The sequence below is a fragment of the Lagopus muta genome, chromosome 11 (genome assembly GCF_023343835.1).
Source record: "Lagopus muta isolate bLagMut1 chromosome 11, bLagMut1 primary, whole genome shotgun sequence".
In the NCBI taxonomy this organism is placed as follows: domain Eukaryota; kingdom Metazoa; phylum Chordata; class Aves; order Galliformes; family Phasianidae; genus Lagopus; species Lagopus muta.
In genome coordinates this window covers 15,838,298-15,857,185 of record NC_064443.1, presented here as the reverse complement: position 1 = coordinate 15,857,185, position 18,888 = coordinate 15,838,298, and the positions used below count along the sequence as shown (strand labels likewise).

Genomic DNA, 18,888 nt, shown 5'->3' with positions numbered 1-18,888 from the left:
CTCCCTGCTTTCCAAGCTCCTCTCGGTGGTACTGGAGATGAGCTCTGTGTACCAACTGGAGCAGCTTTGCACTGGGGAAACCCACGCTGTGGAATGTAGCATGGCACTCCGTGTGAGCAGTATGGGAAGCAGAGAGAGCAGAGCCCCCGCTTGCCGTGAAGCAGCGAGGTGTCTCATCGTGGCCACCTGAGGGGAAGGTCTGACTGCACTGCAAGTTATGCCGGGCTCATCCTCCGAACCACAGCTCACACCCAAGCACAGAGCCTAGGAGCGCCAGGGTCCCTCCGGGTGATGAGCTGCAGGGATATTATCACTTTGTTTCAGAGAGCCCTCCTCGTGTTTGCACTTGGCAGAAGCTCAGATCAGTCCGTGCAGCAGTCTGCCAGGAACGGGAGCCAACTTCCATATAAGAGCACACAGCAGAGGCAGGGGCTGGGGCCGTGGCGGCCAGCGGGGTGCTGCCGAGCCCTGCTCTGTGCCGCCGATGGGGCAGGAGCTCAGCACCTGATTGCCATTAACCCAGCTGTGGGGAACCACAGGAGCAGCAGCCCCAGTGCCTCCCCGCTCCATTGAGCCGTCCACACTCACATGAAATCCTTTCTGTTCTTTCACAGTGCTTTCTTTTCCAGGAGAGGAGAAGCTTATGTATTTGTTTTGAAAATTTCAATGCAATGTTCCTCTTGCGTTGTGTATGAAATGTGCCATATTATACAACGTGCGTGTTTATAAAATGATGGCTGTTCTCATTTGTACTGTGGGTAATTGATAAGAATGAGCTGATTTTTGTAATCTTGGGTTGAAGCTTTTATATTTATATTAACTTTGCAAAATAAGATGTAAAGAGCTGGGGTGCGGGGAGAGGGGTTGACATTGCAAAATGAGGGCTGTCAAGCTGACTGTGCTGCTGTTCTTGGACAATGATGAGCATTTTCTCATAGAAAGTTTTTGAATGTATTCTCTTGCTGCAGAATGCAGTGCGTCATAATCTTAGTCTTCACAAGTGTTTTGTGCGAGTAGAAAACGTTAAAGGGGCAGTATGGACAGTGGATGAACAAGAGTTCCAAAAACGAAGGCCACAAAAGATCAGTGGGTATGTCCACCATGTTTGAACTTCTTAGCCTAGCTTGGATCATGCTTACAGTTTAACGTAGAGGCTTTTGGCTGCTAGCTGGTGTTAGACCAACCACAGGTGGTTTCGCATTGTTTCAGTTAAGGGAAACCAAGACAAACATCTCATCACTACTGTTTGTATGCCCACCAGTACCCTGACCCTGCTTGCTTGGTGTTTGTTGCATCACATGCTAGTAGCTTTTAGGTGGCAATGCATATTAACCCTCACAAACCATTTGCTTATGCTTATTGCATTTTATTTTCTTTTTCCTTTTCCCTGTATTTGATGTCTGTTCTGTCCCCGATCCCGTGTCCCTTTGTTTCCACTTCATCTCCTTTGCTGCTGCTCTTGTCCCAGGGTGCCATTCGCACCAACCTCTCACTGCATAAGTGCTTTATCAGAGTAGAGGATGAGTTTGGGTCCTTTTGGACTGTTGATGATGAAGAGTTTAAACGTGGCCGTCATATTCAACGAGGCCGTCCTCGAAAATACTGCCCTGATGAAAACTTTGGCGAGCTTGTTGCACAGTAAGAGCTTTTACTTGCTTTAATTTTTTTTTCTGCTGTTGCTTTGCTTTGCATGATTTACCCATCTCATGTAGACTTGCATTTCACGAAATAGTGACATCACCTTTGCTGCTAAAGGAGCAAAAGTTTTAGTTGTTATGTGTGTATTTTGTGTGTCCTACTCTGATAATCCAAATGCCTATAATAATAACTCTACTTTGACATGTTTGTTATAGCACTGGTTTATAGCGCTACGTAACCTAAAATAATGATCCACACTAATGCAGATATGCTGCTGTAGATCTGTCAGGAAGACAGATATATGCCAGGAGGGGCTTCAGATAAGTTTGAATTCTGATATTTCCCTTTGCTTTCAATTGTATGCCTGGGTTTGCAACACTTTAATGGATTAACATTTAAAAAAAAGGAGTGCAGTGAGACCATCTGTAACGATTACAAACAGCAGTGCATCCTGTGCCTGCAACAACCACACACAAATATTCCTGGGGTTCCTGAAGCAATTTTGTTTGACCTTTCCTTGAAGGCCATCTCTCCAGGACAGCTGATCCTTGCCGGTCCCTGTGGGAGAGGCTCTGTTATGACTTCTCTCACCATGCCTTACTCTCATATGAAAAAAGAAAAAAGCCCAATGAGTGTAAAACTTACTGGAGATGTTTTGCACTGGCACTTAGTAGGTTTTTCTCTACTTCCCTATTTTTAATGCCCACTGAAGAGTGGATAAGCTTGCCATACATTTTGCTCAAATCCACCTCCTTATTTAAACTTAAGATGACTAAAGCAAGAGTCTGAGATAGCACATCAGAACTGTTATTAGAATGGCCCTTAGGGCAGTGTGCTCCCCACCACTTGGCTGCAGAGCAGCAGGACCAGCTGGTTTGCCTCCGTGCCACCTTCCCTCTTTCCCCATGTCCCAAACTGTTTGGGGCAGGAGTGCGGGCAGTGCCAGCCCTTTCCCCATCAGGAAATAATGTGGCTCAAAATCCACTCTTGTCACGGTCCCCCATTGAGTTGCAAGGAATTCTGCTGCCAGTGACTTTGAGAACCATGTGCCGTGCACAGTATTTAAGTATTCCATGCTGCTTTTGGTCGTACCTCCTTACGATGGGCCTTTACGTGGTAACTGGCTCCCAGAAACGCTGAATATTGCAAAATTTCTCCTGAACGCACTAAAATGAGCAGAGATCCCTAGATGTGCTACTGACACAGGGTAGCAGAGCACATGGTGAGGTAACGTCACAGTATGATGATATTCCTTATTTAGTAAAGGCAAATATGTTAACTGTAGGCAAAAACTCTGATATTTTCTTTAAAGAAAAAGGGAAATGAAAGAGAACTTGTGTGGAAAAACAGTCTGAGCACTAGTTTTCTGGTGTGGGAGGAAGCGTTACATGCTTGAAATGTTCGCATAGAGGTTGGTTGCATTTAACTCTCCTTTTTATGTTTTTCTTATGCAGTAACCCTTCTCTTATTAAAAACATACAGACCAGCCACACCTACTGCACACCTCTCAATGCTGCTTTACAGGTAAGATTAATGACTGTAGCAAATATGCAACAGAGGCGTGTGTCTTCCCCACTCATTTCAAAATATATTAGCCTTGCTCTAATTAGATATTAAATTTTAATTCCGTTAAACTTTTTTCTTAAGTGCATAAAGCATCATAGTCCCTGGAGGCAAACACATATCAGGCTGCTTCAGCATTAGCTAGATGCTTAGCATTTTGAATATTGTGGCAAAAAAATTAAAAGTTCACTTATTAATATTTATCAGCAGTATCATAATTTCCATCCTCTTATTTCAGAATTTCACTTGAGGCAAAAATACCACAAGTGTAATTACTCTAGCACAGCTATTAATGTGCTGAATGATAGGATACTGTGCCACGTGACCTTCTATTGTTCATGGTTTTAAAGAGAAAGCAGATCATTTTTCCCCCTTTTCTTTTAAGGGCTATTTTTGCATATCTTCCTGTTGTTGTTAAAAAAATAAAAAAATAAAAAACGTTGCAATTCCTATAGAAAAAAAAAATGGGAATTTGTGTTGGTTTCAACGACTGTAAGACAAAAATATTGTTTTTCACAGTGTAGAAATGCACTTAGTGTTTGGTGCACTGTTAATAACCGGCACCCCGAAGGCGTGTGCTTCTCCAGACCCTTTTTCATGTACTGTTGATGAGGTTTGCTTTTTTTTTTTTGTCTCTACAAATTCTCGAGTCCATCTCAACAACCTCAGGTAATGTCAGGACTCAGCGACTGAACCAGAGGCACAGACACGTTACTGTGCCCTGGATTTGCAGGCTGTTGTGTTTGTGCTGCAGTCCAACCCCCATCCATACCATGGAAATGCAGCCAGGATGCAGCACCACCTATGGTTGTGTCCCCTCTGTGTGTGTGTGTTGAGGGTCACTTCTCCAGCAGCTCACTGGTGGCCATGGATGTTTGCTTGGGCCACCGCCTTCTGTAGAAGCTTTAGCAGACTTCTCTTTTCCAAACCAGGAAGCAGATTATTAGGAGAAAAGTGATGTTCTGCGTTTCTTCTCGCGATCGGAGTTTATGCAGTAACTTCTGAAAAGCAAATGAAGGCATGTTTAAATGAAGCAACTGTAAATACCATTCATTAGTAACTTATTTTCCCTTGAGTCTTGTGAAGTGTGATTTTTAAAGACTGCTTTGTCTCTTGAATAGTATTAAGATTACAAGCACATTTTACATTCATGAGGCTGAAAGGCAAAAAATGAAATGATCCTGCATTTCTTCACGTTGTTAACTATGTGACTAATTTCAATTAATATGCTTATCATACGGAACTGTTCATGTTTTATTTCTCAAACACGTGTCGTTGTCGTCATCTCCATCCATTCTTCTGTGATAAACCTCCAAACTGCCTCCCTTCCCCACCTTCCCTGGCAGAGGCACGTGCCCATGGCCTCACATAGCATGGTAGGAACTCGACTCACGGAGAGAAGAGCCTGGGCCAGGTTTCTTCCTGCTTGCATGTCCCCTATAAAAAAAAAAAATAAGCAGGGATGAGAAATCATGCTATTCATTGCACTCAGACAGATCCTCCTTTGGGTTTTAAACAGATCAGTGGGTTCCTCTCTACTGGGTATACCGGGAAACTGGATCCCCTGGGATGCTTGTGGTACAGGGCATCTTGAGCAGAGCTGCATCATGGGACCTCAGTGCACACTGACCTCCTGCTGCAGTCGCCTTCCCATATGTTTCTTTCTTTCCCTGTGGGGCGGCAGAACCACCCCTCTGACATCTCCTCCATCTGCTTTCCCTCACGGCTGTGCAAGGCAAGGGCACACAGCTCTCACCAGCACTGCCTTTTCCCAGCAGGTTGTCGAGAGCTTTTGTGCTCCCCAAACCACCCCCTCACCACTGTGATCATAGCATGTACTCCTCGTGTCCCACCTCTCCCCCAAGAAACTGCTTTACTGCAATTACAAGTTGTCTTCACTGTTGGTGAAGAACTTAAGTCATTATTTTGCCAAGTGCAGGAAATGTGAACCATTCTTTGCATCCCCTCATCACAATGAGTTTGCCGGTTGTTGAATCAAGAAGATAAAAATAATCCTCCCTGTTAGAATAGCTTTTGTAATCATGTGTGACACATAGGGCTGCACATGGAGAGGTCAACATAAGGAGGAATAAAAGGGGCCATGCCCCCAAAGATGCTGCAGGCAGAGCTGGCCATCCCTCAGCCCCCATGTATGGGAACAGCTCTGCTGGCCTGGATGGTGGTGAGCATGGAGCTTGGTCCCATGAATTAGGAGAGGAGGTCAACGTTCAGTGGGGAGAGTGTGTGAATCCCCTCCTGTGGGCAGGTTTGCATCACGCAGACCCGCAGTCAGATGGATTTTTTGACTCTACAGCCAGCTGACCTCCCCCCAGCATGGGTTGAGCACAGCCGAGCCAGCATCTGTGGTCCTGGTGCTGACGCTGTCAGAAGGCAGCAGATGATGTTATCTGGATGTGGCTCGGTGAAGTGGTGAAATGTCCTTTGAGTTCCCTCAGCACCACAACCCCTAAGGCCTGCTGCCCTCCCCACACACACGGCCCCGCATAGCGCTGGGCTCCTTGGGGCTCCCGCAGTGCCTGGCTGGGCATGGGGCTGTGCTGCCAGCATGAGCTAATCCTGACATACAGTAAATATTAGCAGGCAGAGCGGTGGGAATCAGAAGGAAAATATTTAACAGTTCATTCTCTTTGTACAAAGATTTCCATTTAGAAAGTGAACTGCGGTGTGCCTCTGTCTGGTGCTTCTTTAGAAGGGTGAAAAACCTCAGCGAAACGGTCACATCTGCAGTAGCGGGGTGGAAAGCTGGGTTGTTGATGCTTAGAAAGAGTGGGGGAAGATTTGTCAGAATTCATCAGATTCCCACTTTTCCAGTGACAGGGCAGGACTGACAATTTCACATGGACTGGTTCGGCTCTCGGGTACATCAGTGCAGGCTGCACAAGAAAATCAGGCTCGGTAGCGTTGTCATCCTGCTGTGTGCCTGCCTGTGCTGGTAGGAAGGAGTTACCAGCCGAGCGAGTTCCAATTTTTTTCCTCATTAACCTTCATTAAAAACAAAGCCAAAAGCCAGACCTAAGCCACCAAAGAAAGAAAAAAAAAAGAGCCAACCCAAAGCCCCAATCATAATTTTGTGAAATGAAAATAGGAAAAGCACATTTTATTTTTCCAGGAGGTGTAATTCCAAACAGGGAATGGAAAGCTTCATTTCCACTCACAAGCCAGTGCAGCTATGAATGCATAAACCCAGATGTAAATTATGTTAAATTTCCCTTGGTGGAATCAGTGTAATACCTATCAGAAAGCACAATATTTAAAAAACTGGTAATTGCGAATAATGTAAATGTGGAGAATGTTTTGGAATAAGTGAGCGTGTTGTGCAGTGCATAAGAACGTTAGTCATGGCTCTTCATATGTTTGTTTGTGTCCTTGGCAGGCTTCAATGGCTGAGAACAGTATACCTCTATACACTACTGCTTCCATGGGAAATCCCACTCTGGGCAACCTAGCCAACGTGATGAGGGAAGAGCTTAATGGTGCAATGGAGCATACGAACAGTAATGGGAGTGACAGTAGTCCAGGACGTTCCCCTATGCAAGCAATGTGAGTATGGCACAGCCGCACGCGCCGGTGGAGGCGTTGTCTTATCTGCTGGAGTGTGACTGTGGAGGTTCTTGGTGTGAGCAGCACAAGTCCATCTGGGAGGTGCTTTGGCTAAGGAGAACATAAAAGGGCCATTTACCAACTTTCACATAAAGGAATCAGCACAATCCGGTCTGACAAGCACATGGGACTGTAAAATTGTTAACTCATTTGTAATTCCCTTCTTTAAACCTTGGGCCGTGGGGTTGCTATACCTCTTAGGCAACTGCGTTTCTCAGAGGAAGGACTGGTGCTTCCCTCCCCTTCGGAGCACACGGCAAGCGTGCCCGTGGGGCCGGGCTGGGAAATGGGCCTGTTGGGCAGGTTTGACAAACACTTGATGCACAACAGTCTCGCTCAGCATTAATGATGGCACACGTGAAGGTCTGCATGATTTATAGATTGCTCTTAAAATATCAAAAGGAAAATTAATAGGAGCATTATAGCAACAGACGGCAGTATAATGAGTGCATATATAACCGCATGAAGTAATGGGGGATTGCTGTCCCTGCTCAACGTGAATGGCACCAGGGCAGCAGCTCGTGCAGGAAAGGGTAAGGCAGGAAGGGTGTGATGCCCCTATGGGTGTGCTCAGTATTTATGGGGTGATGGAGTGAGTTTGCAAAGCTGTAAATTCCCCCCTCCCCTCAGATTGCATACCGGATAATTGGCAGCTGGCAAGGGAGCCAGAGTTTATACGTCTTGCAGTTCTCAAATGTGAAAAAGTACCTCGACTACCTGTGCGAGTAGCTGTGCTCAGGAGCCCACTGCCATCCCGCTGCTGGTTCGTTAGAATGGGCCGCAGAATTACTGGCTGCCTCGCCACAGCTCACATTACACATTAAAAAGAGAACTAATTTGTCGTCTTTCACTTCAAAGTAATTTGAATAAGGGATTTACAAAAGTAAGTCTAAATCAAAAAGTAGAAAACATTAACCTAATACCACTGTAGTAATTAGTTGTGAAACTAATTAGCATTTAATGGCAAAAAAGTTTCCCACCTGCATAATGTGTTGTCAGAGGGGAGGGGGGCACGGAGGAATCTGAAGCTCTGGGTGCTTTGATATCGCAGCATTTTAAATCAGCGCACAATGTGCTTTGAAAAAAAACATCTTTAAAGATGGCAACATTCATTTTTAATTAATAATTAATTTTAAACATTGTCTTTTACCATTTACTTCAAAACATTCAAATCATCTGTTTAGCTTTTCCAGTGGTTGTTTGTGCAGTATTAATTATCTCTCCCAAAGTCGCATTACGTGACATGCTTCCCGTCGATCAGAAGCAGATTCATCTTGAGGCACTTTGAGTCACAGTTTGTTATCCTCTGCCCGTGACCACGCAGGGCCGGAGTGGAGGAGGAGCACAGGGACGTGGGTTTTCTCCAGAAATGAGGCTTCTCCCGAGGGTTTCTCCTGGCCTAACAGACAGGGACAAATGTTTCTGATGTTGCGTTAATCCAAGTAATTATTTTTTGTGAGTTCAAGGCTAGCGAAGTTCGTGCACTTCTCGTTCCACCTAAGGTTTCGTTGTCTTTGAAGAGACTGTGAGGGGGGGAAGTAACCGAGTTGAAGCAGGCTAGGACATTTTCCAGAACTGTGCATAGCCGTGGCCTTTGTTGCACTTAATAATCATCTCTTAGCACATTGATACCAAGGTGAGGGGCACCGAACAAATACTGGAGAGAGAGGAGGAGGGGGGGAGGGATGCCTCATTTTCATTATTCACCAGAAAATCCAATTTTCTGTTGTAATATGGAAATGATTGTTTCCTGAGTGTTTTCATTTTCTCAGAATTGATAATATATGTGTTCTCTGCTGAACATTTCTTTTTGCTTAAGTAAAACGTGGCGAGGTGATGTTCCAATCCCAGTCTGTGAGCTTGCCCATTAAAATGGTGTTTCTAAGTAGTAGGAAGGGATCTAAAGCCAGAGCACCATTCAAATGCCTCAAGTTTGCCCTGTTTAGTAAATAAAATCCAGAGTCAACAGGGGATTTCCAGAAGCTGTGCAACCCCTGACTGTCAGTGAGTGTGCTTTGGTAGCGACGTTTCCAGTCTTTTTCTCAGTGCAGATTGCCTTGTCCCAATGCAAATGATTTTTTAAACAATTTCAGTATATTAAAATAAATCAAGCTTTAAACTTTATTGTAAGGTTTAGAGGACCTTGTTAACATGACAGCTAAGAAGTCTAACACTTTAGCTGAAGTCTTATTACCACTCATTCGTTTCCTTTTTATGACACATTGAACCACAGCTAGGTTGTGTTTTTTTTTTCCCCTCTCCCTCCTTTTGAAACACTAGAAAGTAGTCGCATAATTACAGCTTGGGGACATAACACTTTCATCCTGATATGCTCCAAAGGTAGCCACAAAGCAAACTACTCCATGCTGTGTGCACCACCAGAACTCAGTGGCTTTAAACAACAGTCAGCTTTATTAAAAACTCCTCTGTTCCCAGAGTGGACAAACAAAAGAATTACTCAGATGTGAAAAGAAGGGGAATCAGTGTTCAGCAAGGTTATTTATTGTTAACCCCTTCTGGAGTCTTAGCCATCTACTTAAAAGGAATGGGCTGAAATGCTGCTGATACAAAAAAGAAATAGGAAACCCTTTCTTTTTTTATTTTTCTTTCTTTTCCCTCCTTTCTTTTTTTTTTGTTTTTTTGGGGGGGTTTTTGGTTGTTTTTTGCCTAGCCCAGCATTTACCTTTTTTGTAGTTTAGAGGTAATAGTTTCTCTTCCCCCTTAGTAAGGAGGTGGTAAATAGAGATTCAGACATACTTGAAAGATGTGAAAATCTCCCTTTGCCTTTGAGCTTACTTTAACAGAATGTTGTCAAGTTGCTCTGAAACGTTTGAGCAAAATCCTGGATTCGATCAGGTCTCTTCCTCGCATGCCACTTTGTGGTTACAACTGACAGAGGACGCAAGGAGATGAATTATTTTTGTATTCCATGCAAATCCCTCCCAGGGGGGTTGCATTACCCAGATCACCCTCTTAATTTGGGGGATGGAATCCTTCCAGGCTCACTGTCTGATGTCTGTCCAACATGTGAGCCCTGGAGGAGGACATTGTGGCCGTGCCCCATGGCTTTGTGGGCCCCTCTGCCTTGTCTCGCTCAGGGTCGAGCAGCATAAGTTCTTTGCTCACTTTGCTTTTCAGTCCTTAAGTTTTGCTTTTGACTTCTGGGAGCCGAACCAAACCTCAAAGAAAAACTCAGTTAGAACCACCTGGTTTCACCTGCTTTCATAACAAAACCAGAAGGTGGTCAGAGTTTGCTGTGGAAAGGTTCAGAGGCCTTTCAAGGAGCTTTCCCAGAATTTCGGGTTCTTGTAAGCACAGCGGTCACCGGCCATATCTGGTGGTGCCCATTTGTTCCTACCCAGCAGGTGGGAGGTTGTGATGGGAGACCAAGATATGGCCCCTGTGTCCATTGTGAGGAACGCATTCTGCTCTTACCTTGGAAAATGTTTGGTCTGCATTTCCAAAAATAATAATTGCCCATTATTGCAAAAACAAGCATGGCAGTAACATCAATACCAGAAGGGCAGCAAACATGATGTAAATTAAAACAGCAGTAAAAGAGGTCCCTGCCATAAAGGCCGAGTAGCGCTCACTTCATCCGTCTGTGCGCATCGCCATTCTTTCCCTATTTCTCCTGTTTTTCATTCCCCTATTTCTCCCAAGCGAGGGCCCCACAGGCCATTCATAATGGAAGTTTTTCTAGTTGCAGCTAATCAGCATGGTTTCACGTTTGTGCAGCCATGAGCTGCTGGGACACTCAGCACTTGTCCACCTTGGCAACTGCAAGCAAGATGCTGTATGTGCAGCACTGGTAGCTCTTCCTGCGCTTAGCCCCCAAGACTGAAATTGTCTCTTCCTCCTCATTTTTTCCCCTTCTTTTTCTGAAATTGGCACAAGAGCTGGTGATAGAACATGTATTTGTAAACTGGAAGGAAGAAGGTATGTGTGCACAGATGCAGTAGCAACCCTTCTTTTGGTTGGGTGGGCAGGAAGGTGCAGTTAATACCTAAATATTGACCTAGCCCTTTCAGCACTCAGGAAGTTGAAATATGCAAATAAAAAACCAGGTTTGTAGCAACTATTATGGGTGATAATCCTGGGAAAATCAGTCTCCTTGAAGTTGCTCATTTCTTTCATTTGCATCTTGCATACTAGCATTATACTGAGTCTTTACACTTACCACTGTCCCCTGTATACTTATGATATGATCTGGGAAATCCTAAATTTTGTTGCAGCCTTTGGAAAAATATCATAGTCACAAATACTAAAAAGTTATAAATCTTATATGTGAGACATTCATATCTCACATTAGAGATACGTGTAGTCAGCAAGTTAGATCCGTCCCCAACTGAATTAAATAAATAGGGTGCTTTGAGCACAGTACAGACAAACAGCTGGTTCTCTCTGGTCTCCTGAAACAGGCAGAGTTACCTTTGGCTTGTGTGCTAGGTGCAGAGTACATTTCTCTGTTCCACAATTTATTCTTCCTGCCTGTCAGTGCAGCCGAGTACAGAAAGTACTGCCATTCTATCTACACAAAGCATGCAATAAAATACAGCTATTTTAAATCATTTTAAGGCAGAGCGTGCAAGGAAAGAAAAGTTCTTACAGGGGGTGTTTGCACTCAGATGTTTTCAAGTAGTTGACTTGTGAAAGGGTTAAATTAGCCTGCCTGGAAAAAAAAAGAACAGGACTCTAGGAGGTGGATATCAACTCAATGAGAGACAGAGTGGGACTTGAACTCATTAACACTTTATTTTAAGGGATTGCCTACAACATCAATTATTTAGGAAGCAAACAGGGTCTCCATTGCTGTGTCGCATTATTAATACTTGGTAATGTCAATAAAATCCTACTTTCCTATAAAGTCCCACCAACAAGACACTATTGACTCACATGGCTATTTTACATTTCAAAAGCTGCCGAACACAAAAAGAAAAGGTAATTTGTATTTGTATAGGATTTGTTGTAAATATGATTTACGAACAACATTTTTCAATTGTTATCATACCCGTTTTGAATGACCAAGCCCCGTTCCCCTGCGGGTTATTCATGTGCTGTGCCATAATGAGAAATTTGGCAGATCTCATCTCTTTAGTACATCCTTGTGCCCACCGTGAGCTGGGGATCATGTTCTGCCTTGTTTACAGCTGACAGTGTTATTATTCTCATTAGGACTGTGCTTTCTTATCATATTGTTGTGTTGAGCGAGCCTTTTCCTCTCTGTTTGTGTTTCCTGGCAGGGCTTTTCTTCCCTTATTGACAGTTTGTAAAAATATGCATTAATTTGGAGTTTAAAGCATGTATCATGGTGTCTCTTTGCTGTGTTTGCTTGAAGTTGATTAATGATAGAACCTCACTTGGGGTCGTCCTCTGGAGAGTTGTCTCACAGGTTCTGCATGTTAACGAGCGACGCCGCACACACAGTGCAGTGATTAGCCCAACCTCCGCCGGCTTGGCGGACCGGCAGCCCGCTCCTTTGCTTTTCGGGTGCTTATTCCGCTTATTTATCCAAAGATTGTATTCATCAACTTAACGTGTCAGCTGAGAGCACTTTCTCTCGATGCCGAGACTGAGGGCCCATCGAGGTGCTCCTCCCGTTTCCCCCGGGAGGCTGAGTGGCGGAGTGCAGCCTTCGCAGCCCGGCTGCACGTTCAGGCTCTGCTCCTCAGCGCCCTGCAGCTCCGAGGGCCCAAGCCGCCCCGCGTTGCTGCCCAGCCCCCCGAGCTGTCAGAGCCGTGTTGGAGCGAGCAGCTCGTTGAGTGACCGTGTTTTTGTTTTTCCAGGCACCCCGTGCATGTCAAAGAAGAACCGCTAGATCCAGATGAAAATGAAGGCCCGCTCTCCTTAGTGACAACAGCCAACCACAGTCCAGATTTTGATCACGACAGAGATTATGAAGACGAACCTGTAAATGAGGACATAGAATGAGTATGTCTGACGTCATCATCCTGAGAATGAAGATGGGAAGAACACGTCAAACCTAGCTGTGAAATCTCTCCATTGTTGTACAGTCTGGAGGATTCTCAGTCCGCTTTGACAACTATGAAATATGTTAACTCTTAGTGCCATCAAGTATCCCATTTGGGAGTATTTTTGATTTTTCTACTTTTTGTTGAAAAAAGGAATTTGTACTCTGTGCATTGGATGGACTTGTTTGGTACTTGGGATTTTCCTCTCTTACAGTCAACGTCAGTGTTGTAAATTTGCTAAACTGATTCACTTACATTTAGCAGCCAACTGTGGACTGCAGGTCCTGCCAATTTTGGACACTTGAGGACATCAAACTGAGCATGTACACCAGAACTGCAGATCAAGTCTTTGCCCAGATTTTAAGGATTCCAATGGACAACATATTTGCACAGTACTGCATGTTGATTATCACTGCCTTTACTCCATTTTGTTGTTTTTTCGGGTTTTTTGTTTTTTTTTTTGTTTTGTTTTGTTTTTTGTTTTGCTTCCATTTGGGATGGGGAAGGCCTGTGTGTGCACGTGTGTGGATATGTGTGTGTGCGTGTGAGCGTGTCTATCGGGGAGGGGTTAAAAAGAAAAAATTATCCCAAACTTTTTAATGTATTGCTTTTATTCCCCCGCCCCACTTCTCCTCTACCATTTTAAGTTCTGACCTCAGGCCTCATCTGGGCCCAGGGCCTCTCGGAGGCTTCAACGTTTTCTGTACTTTGTGATGAATGTTAATAGGTGTTTTTATTATACGAAGCTGAATGTCATTGAATTGTTTGTAGTTTTTTCTGTCATTCATTCCAGTTTCCTTCAGATGCCACCATGTTTTCTTTAGCTGTGGAAAACATTCCATTTCGGTGTCTCTATTTTTCTTGTTGTTTTTTGAAGAGGTCCCAAATGCTGCACTATACATGTGGAAGGGTTGTCCAACGGAGAGAGAGAAACGAAGTACTGCAAGAATGAGAATGAATGGCAGATGAACATAGAAACACTGTAGGAAGCAACACAGATTCATTCCGCAAAGCAGTATTTTTTTGTTGTTGTCGTTTTGGGTTGGTTTTTATTTTGAGATTTCTTTTTTGGCAGCAATGGTGAATATTAGCAAATGCCACAAAATGGAACAGCACAAAGAAATGTATGCAGCACCAACAGAATTCACTTTTATTAGAGGATGGATAGTACAGTGGCAGGCTCTCGGTTGTTTAACACGAGTTTTAATGGGTCAACAAATCTTTCTGGAATATCTAAGATTACTGAGATGGGCACCTATACATTTATTATGACTTTTTTTTTTCTTTTTGCATTTGCATTGGCAAATAGTGGTTGGAAAGATGACTTCATTAAATTGTTATTGTACGTGGTGATGTTTCACGGTTAAACATCAGTTCAGGATTGCTTGGTGGCATTAATCTGTTTGAATACAAATTAGATTTCAGATTGAACTTGTTACGGGAGTTAATAAGGACAGAGCCCCACTAATGCTGAAGTGTTAATTTCAACTGTGCAAATCCAGTACTGCGGTTACGATTGTTATGCAATATTACACCAGCCAGTATGGAAACCTCACCGTAGGAAACGGGGAATACAGGAGAGAATTCGCACCGGGGCTTGTTAGGCACGACTGGCGATGCTCTTCAAGGCAAACATGATATGCAGAATTTGTTGCTATAGGTCAGTAAACCTTGGTCACCAAACACCTAAACGTTTTCGTTCTGCAACCACTTTTCCGTCACTCATTAATTTATGTAGGACTGTAGCTTTTTTATTATTTCAAAAAGCCTTTCAGAGCTTAATTTATATTCTTCTTTGTACCTTTTTTTTTTTTTTTTTCCTAAAATTACCAAAGATATTACACAAAGGTAAATTATGTTCTCTGTTATATGCTTTATCTTGTGAAGCCAAATATCCTCTTATTGTTGATCAAAGGAGGTTGAAGAATTTAGAGGGAAATGACAAGCTGTGGGCTATTGCTAACCTGAGAGGGAAACTGCTCCTTTATTCTAGAACATTTAGAAGGCCAAGTAGATGTCTGAACCAAAGTTGTTACTTTTTATTTGTAGTTCTTTACAGTGACCAAAATGAAATTCTGTAAAGAGGAAGGGAGGAGAGCTTTTGAGGCTAAAACCAGGAAACAGTGTTACTGGGGACGCTAGGGATGGGAGCTGAGAAAGCGAAGACGCAGTTATTTTGCAGAGAATTAGGGTATCAGATAAAGGAGACAGTTTAATAAAATGCAGAAGAGAACAGAAAAGCTCCCACAATTTAACTGGACCACATCATAGTATTTCTAGTTTTGAAAAGAAAAAATAATAATAATAACTAATTTGGTCTTTGGTTCTACAGATTGTGTGCCACTTCTGTTTCGGGATCGTGCTAGGATGACTGCTTTCATTTTGGTTGATCTTGGCAAATTTGCTCAGTTTTGTTTAGTTTTCGGTCAGCATTTTTCATAAAGAAAGAACACTCCTGTCCACTCATAAGCTTTGGTACAAGAAATTTTATTGGCAGTTACTTTTATAAAACTCAGCTCTGCTTTCTGTTAGGAAAAAAGAAAAAGGAAAAAAAAAAAAAAGAAAAAAAAAGAGAGAAATGGGGGGAAAAAAAAAAAAAAACAAAAGAAAAGAAAAGAAAAAAAAAAAAGGGCAGTCTGTGGTCATTTGAAACATTTATTTTTCTTTAAATTATCTCCAGGCAGCTTCGTGCCGTGCCGGCGGTAGCCAGACAGGGATGGCGAGAATTGAGCCCTGTCCTTCTAAACTGAGTGGTTTGCTGGTTAGTTGGGTATTCAGAAGGGGACAAAAATCCGGTAGATTAGTTCATTCTCAGCATGTGTAGCTAGACATGAGTAAAGATAACAGCATGAGAAACTGTTAGTACGCATACCTCAGTCCGAACTGTTAGGGAATGAGTAAATAAAAAATACATTTCACTCAGTTGCACTTAGTTGTATGTCTTGCATGCTTAGTCTAAAGACTGTAGCAAAAATATTAAAAAAAAAAAAAAGAAAAAAAAAAAAAACGAAAAAAAAAAGGAATAAAAAATTAGATTTTAACCTATCTGGCAGGTGTCGCAGCCTTGCAGAAGAACCAACTGAAAATCTCAGGCTTTACATCGAGCAAACTTCACTATGATTTTTACAGTTCCGATTCTGTATCCCTTTGGATATACGGTTGCTTCTTTAGGGAGGGGTTTCCTATGTTGTACATATATATCCCACTGTGTCTGTGTGAGCCTTTGTCTTGGGGGGTGGGGAGGGTGGAAAAGGTGGCGAGGTCCTTTTTTTTTAGATACTGTTCCTCAAAAGGAATAAATGCAGACCTGTTTGTCAAAACACCTTTTGCTTTTTGTGCAACTGCTTTATATTAACTATACTAAAAAAAAAAATAGCTTTGAAAAAAAAAAAAAACTACTGTATGTAATGGAATTGCAGAATACGCTGCACATGTATTTTATTTAGTTATCCTTGCTTTAAGAATATTGGATGACATTTGCTGACATGTGGGAGAAAATCCCTGACTTTTTTTTTTTTTTTTCCAGCTTTTAAATTGTAACATAGTTGACAGATTTTTTTTTTTTTCCTCTCTCTTGTTATCATGGATCGAAGCATTTTTGTACAGTTTTTGTGTTGAAGCTGTTTTTTGGTTTATTTCGTTTTGGGTTTGTTTGTTTTGATACTTTCCCACCCCTTCTGTTATCTTACCACTGCCTTTTCTGGCTGTCTCCAACAAAGTTCATATATTTGAAAGGTTAAAAAAAAAAAAAAATCATTAAAAAAAAAAAAAAAAAAAAAAAAAAGGAAAAAAAAAGTTTTTCTCCTGCTGCAGTAAATATTTTGCATGATGAGTTCCAGGGTCACACTTTCAAAGTTTATCAGTGAAGTAGTGATGAATAACGGGGGAGTGTCAAACTATTGAACTTTTTGTATAAAAACAAACAAAAAAACTTTACAAGGTGCCAAGATGTAAAGACAATTTGTTACATGTTTTTTTTCTCAAAGAAAAGCGTACATTATGAAAGTAGTACCATGTATCAGGTAAATCGCTGTCAGGAATGAGAGTCAAAGCCTTCCTTGTCCACAAAACCAAGTTTGTAAATGTAAAACCTGTTAGGTTTCTGCATTCGACTAGAAGTGAAATGAAAAAAATCAAGGCTTATGTAGAATAAGTGACCACAAAAGAGGACCTTTTTTTGATTCTCACTCGCAAGAGTCCGGCAAGAGTTCCTGGAATGCCCCAATTCTGGAGCCCCGACTTCAGGGAGAGACCGGGGCGGGGGTTCTCATCCTACAAATATTGCAGATCATTAGATATTTTATATATATACATACATAAATATATATATATATAAAGTTTTTAAAAATAATTTTGAACTATTGTAGTTTTCAGATTGCCAATATTCTCACGCTCATTATAGCATGGAAAAAAAAAAAAAAAGAAAAAAAAAAAAAGCGTTTAAACTCTTTTGAAATCCTTTGGTACCTTTTGTTAATGAACTCAGATTGAGTTTTTAGATGTTTCAGAAGCAATTTAGTATTCTAGTCTTGCGAGGTGAACTTGCAGTCATGACTGCATTTTAACGGACCCAGAACAGGTAACCAACTATCTTCTACCCATAAGCCTTGATGAAAATGGTACAGTCCAGACTGTTAGCATGGTGCTTCGTGTGTATGTGCTGCCAGTAACAAGATTTTTTTTTTTTTCTTTTGATAAGGCATAAAAGAAACTCATTCCTTACATCAACTGTAATTCCATCATTCCATGTCTGTTGATACAGACAATAAAAAATGTTGTGTAGTCAGTACTAATTACTGACATTATAGCATTCTCAAATGCAATAAAAATGCTGGTTGTTCACACTGGTAATGCAAGTTGCCATGTCCTAAGTTTTTTTTGGTTTTGGTTTTGGTTTGTTTCTCCTCCCTCCCGGCTCCGTGTCACATCCCCAGCAGCCCCACAGCAGACCCTATGGAGGCCTGCTCACCCCTCACCCTGTCCCTGCCCATCCAACACGCAGTCCATCGCACCCCTGGGGCCTCCCCAACCACGCTGAGTTGCAAGCTTTTAGCTGTAGATTCCTGGCTGGACAGGGAGCTCATTGAGCGCTGGATCTGAGGAGGATGCCGTCATCTGCAAGAACTCATCTGCTATCCAAGCAAGTCCATCGGAGTTTGCCTGTTTGGTTCCTGGGCAGCTGGGGGTGTTTGCCTTCTCGATGGGCTCAACTTCAAAGGTGGAAGCGCAAAAAAAGGGTTTGGGTCCTAATCTTGCAAATCCTCCCCAGTGCAGTTCCTTAATGGGAGCTGGACTGGACGGTTCCTCCTGGCTTCAGCAGGAAGGGCTTGGCAGGTGCTGTATGTACACAGAACGGGCTGCAAGATGGATCTCAGTCCACACCACCATGAGAACAACGTTCCGAGTTATGCTGTCACCTGAGACAAACTTGGAGAGGAAAAACCCACCTTTTTTTTTTTTTTTTTTTTAAGTACACTTTTATTTTCTTCGTCAAGTTTTATAAAGAAAAATAAAATGTTTAATAACTAGCATTAGCAGTAAACCAGAATTTCAGAGGAGGGATTTTTTCATGAATAATTCATTAAAATTTCACATCTGCAAGATTAGTCATCCAAATAAAATGCTAATGTCAAAAACATGCACCGTCTATAATATTCTCATCAAGAAATCTTTTTGCATATAATGATAAATGCTTAAATTAGTACAAATGATTTTATAAAAATATTCTATCATAAAATTATACCAGATAACTGCTTTTTTTTTTTTCTTTTTCTTGGGGGGGGAGGGGGAAAATCTTGCACACTCATTACAACATGTCTCAAAATTGCATTGATGGGTGGATTTTGCTAATGAAAAATGCAAAGGATAGGATTTGAGTTAGGTCACGTATCGCTCTTTTATCACTAGTGAAGTTTTAGTACATGGGAGAGGTCTTGCTTTTGTAGTTGAGAAAACATTCCTACGTCACTGGCAGAAGAGTGTTTATTTTGGAAGGAGTGCTCTGTGTCTCCAAAGCACGGGTGGTGGGGTCAGCTCCAGGTAGAGGAACATGGCCTGGGGGGATCTCAGCCCCTTGGATGAGGATGCTTGTCCC

General features: G+C 42.4%; 1 protein-coding gene across 16 annotated transcripts in view; it reads left to right on the top strand.

Moving 5' to 3' along the window:
- Nucleotides 1-17,645, top strand: part of FOXP1 (forkhead box P1) — a 341,534-nt gene extending 323,889 nt beyond the window's left edge. For all 16 annotated transcript variants that reach the window (XM_048957784.1, XM_048957785.1, XM_048957787.1 and 13 more), the window contains 4 exons: nucleotides 969-1,090; nucleotides 3,093-3,162; nucleotides 6,596-6,762; nucleotides 12,609-17,645. In XM_048957784.1, coding sequence (XP_048813741.1) covers nucleotides 969-1,090; nucleotides 3,093-3,162; nucleotides 6,596-6,762; nucleotides 12,609-12,753 — 504 coding nt within the window. In that variant the 3' untranslated portion in view covers nucleotides 12,754-17,645. The remainder of the gene's footprint in view (nucleotides 1-968; nucleotides 1,091-3,092; nucleotides 3,163-6,595; nucleotides 6,763-12,608) is intronic.
- Nucleotides 17,646-18,888: the final 1,243 nt, after the last annotated feature.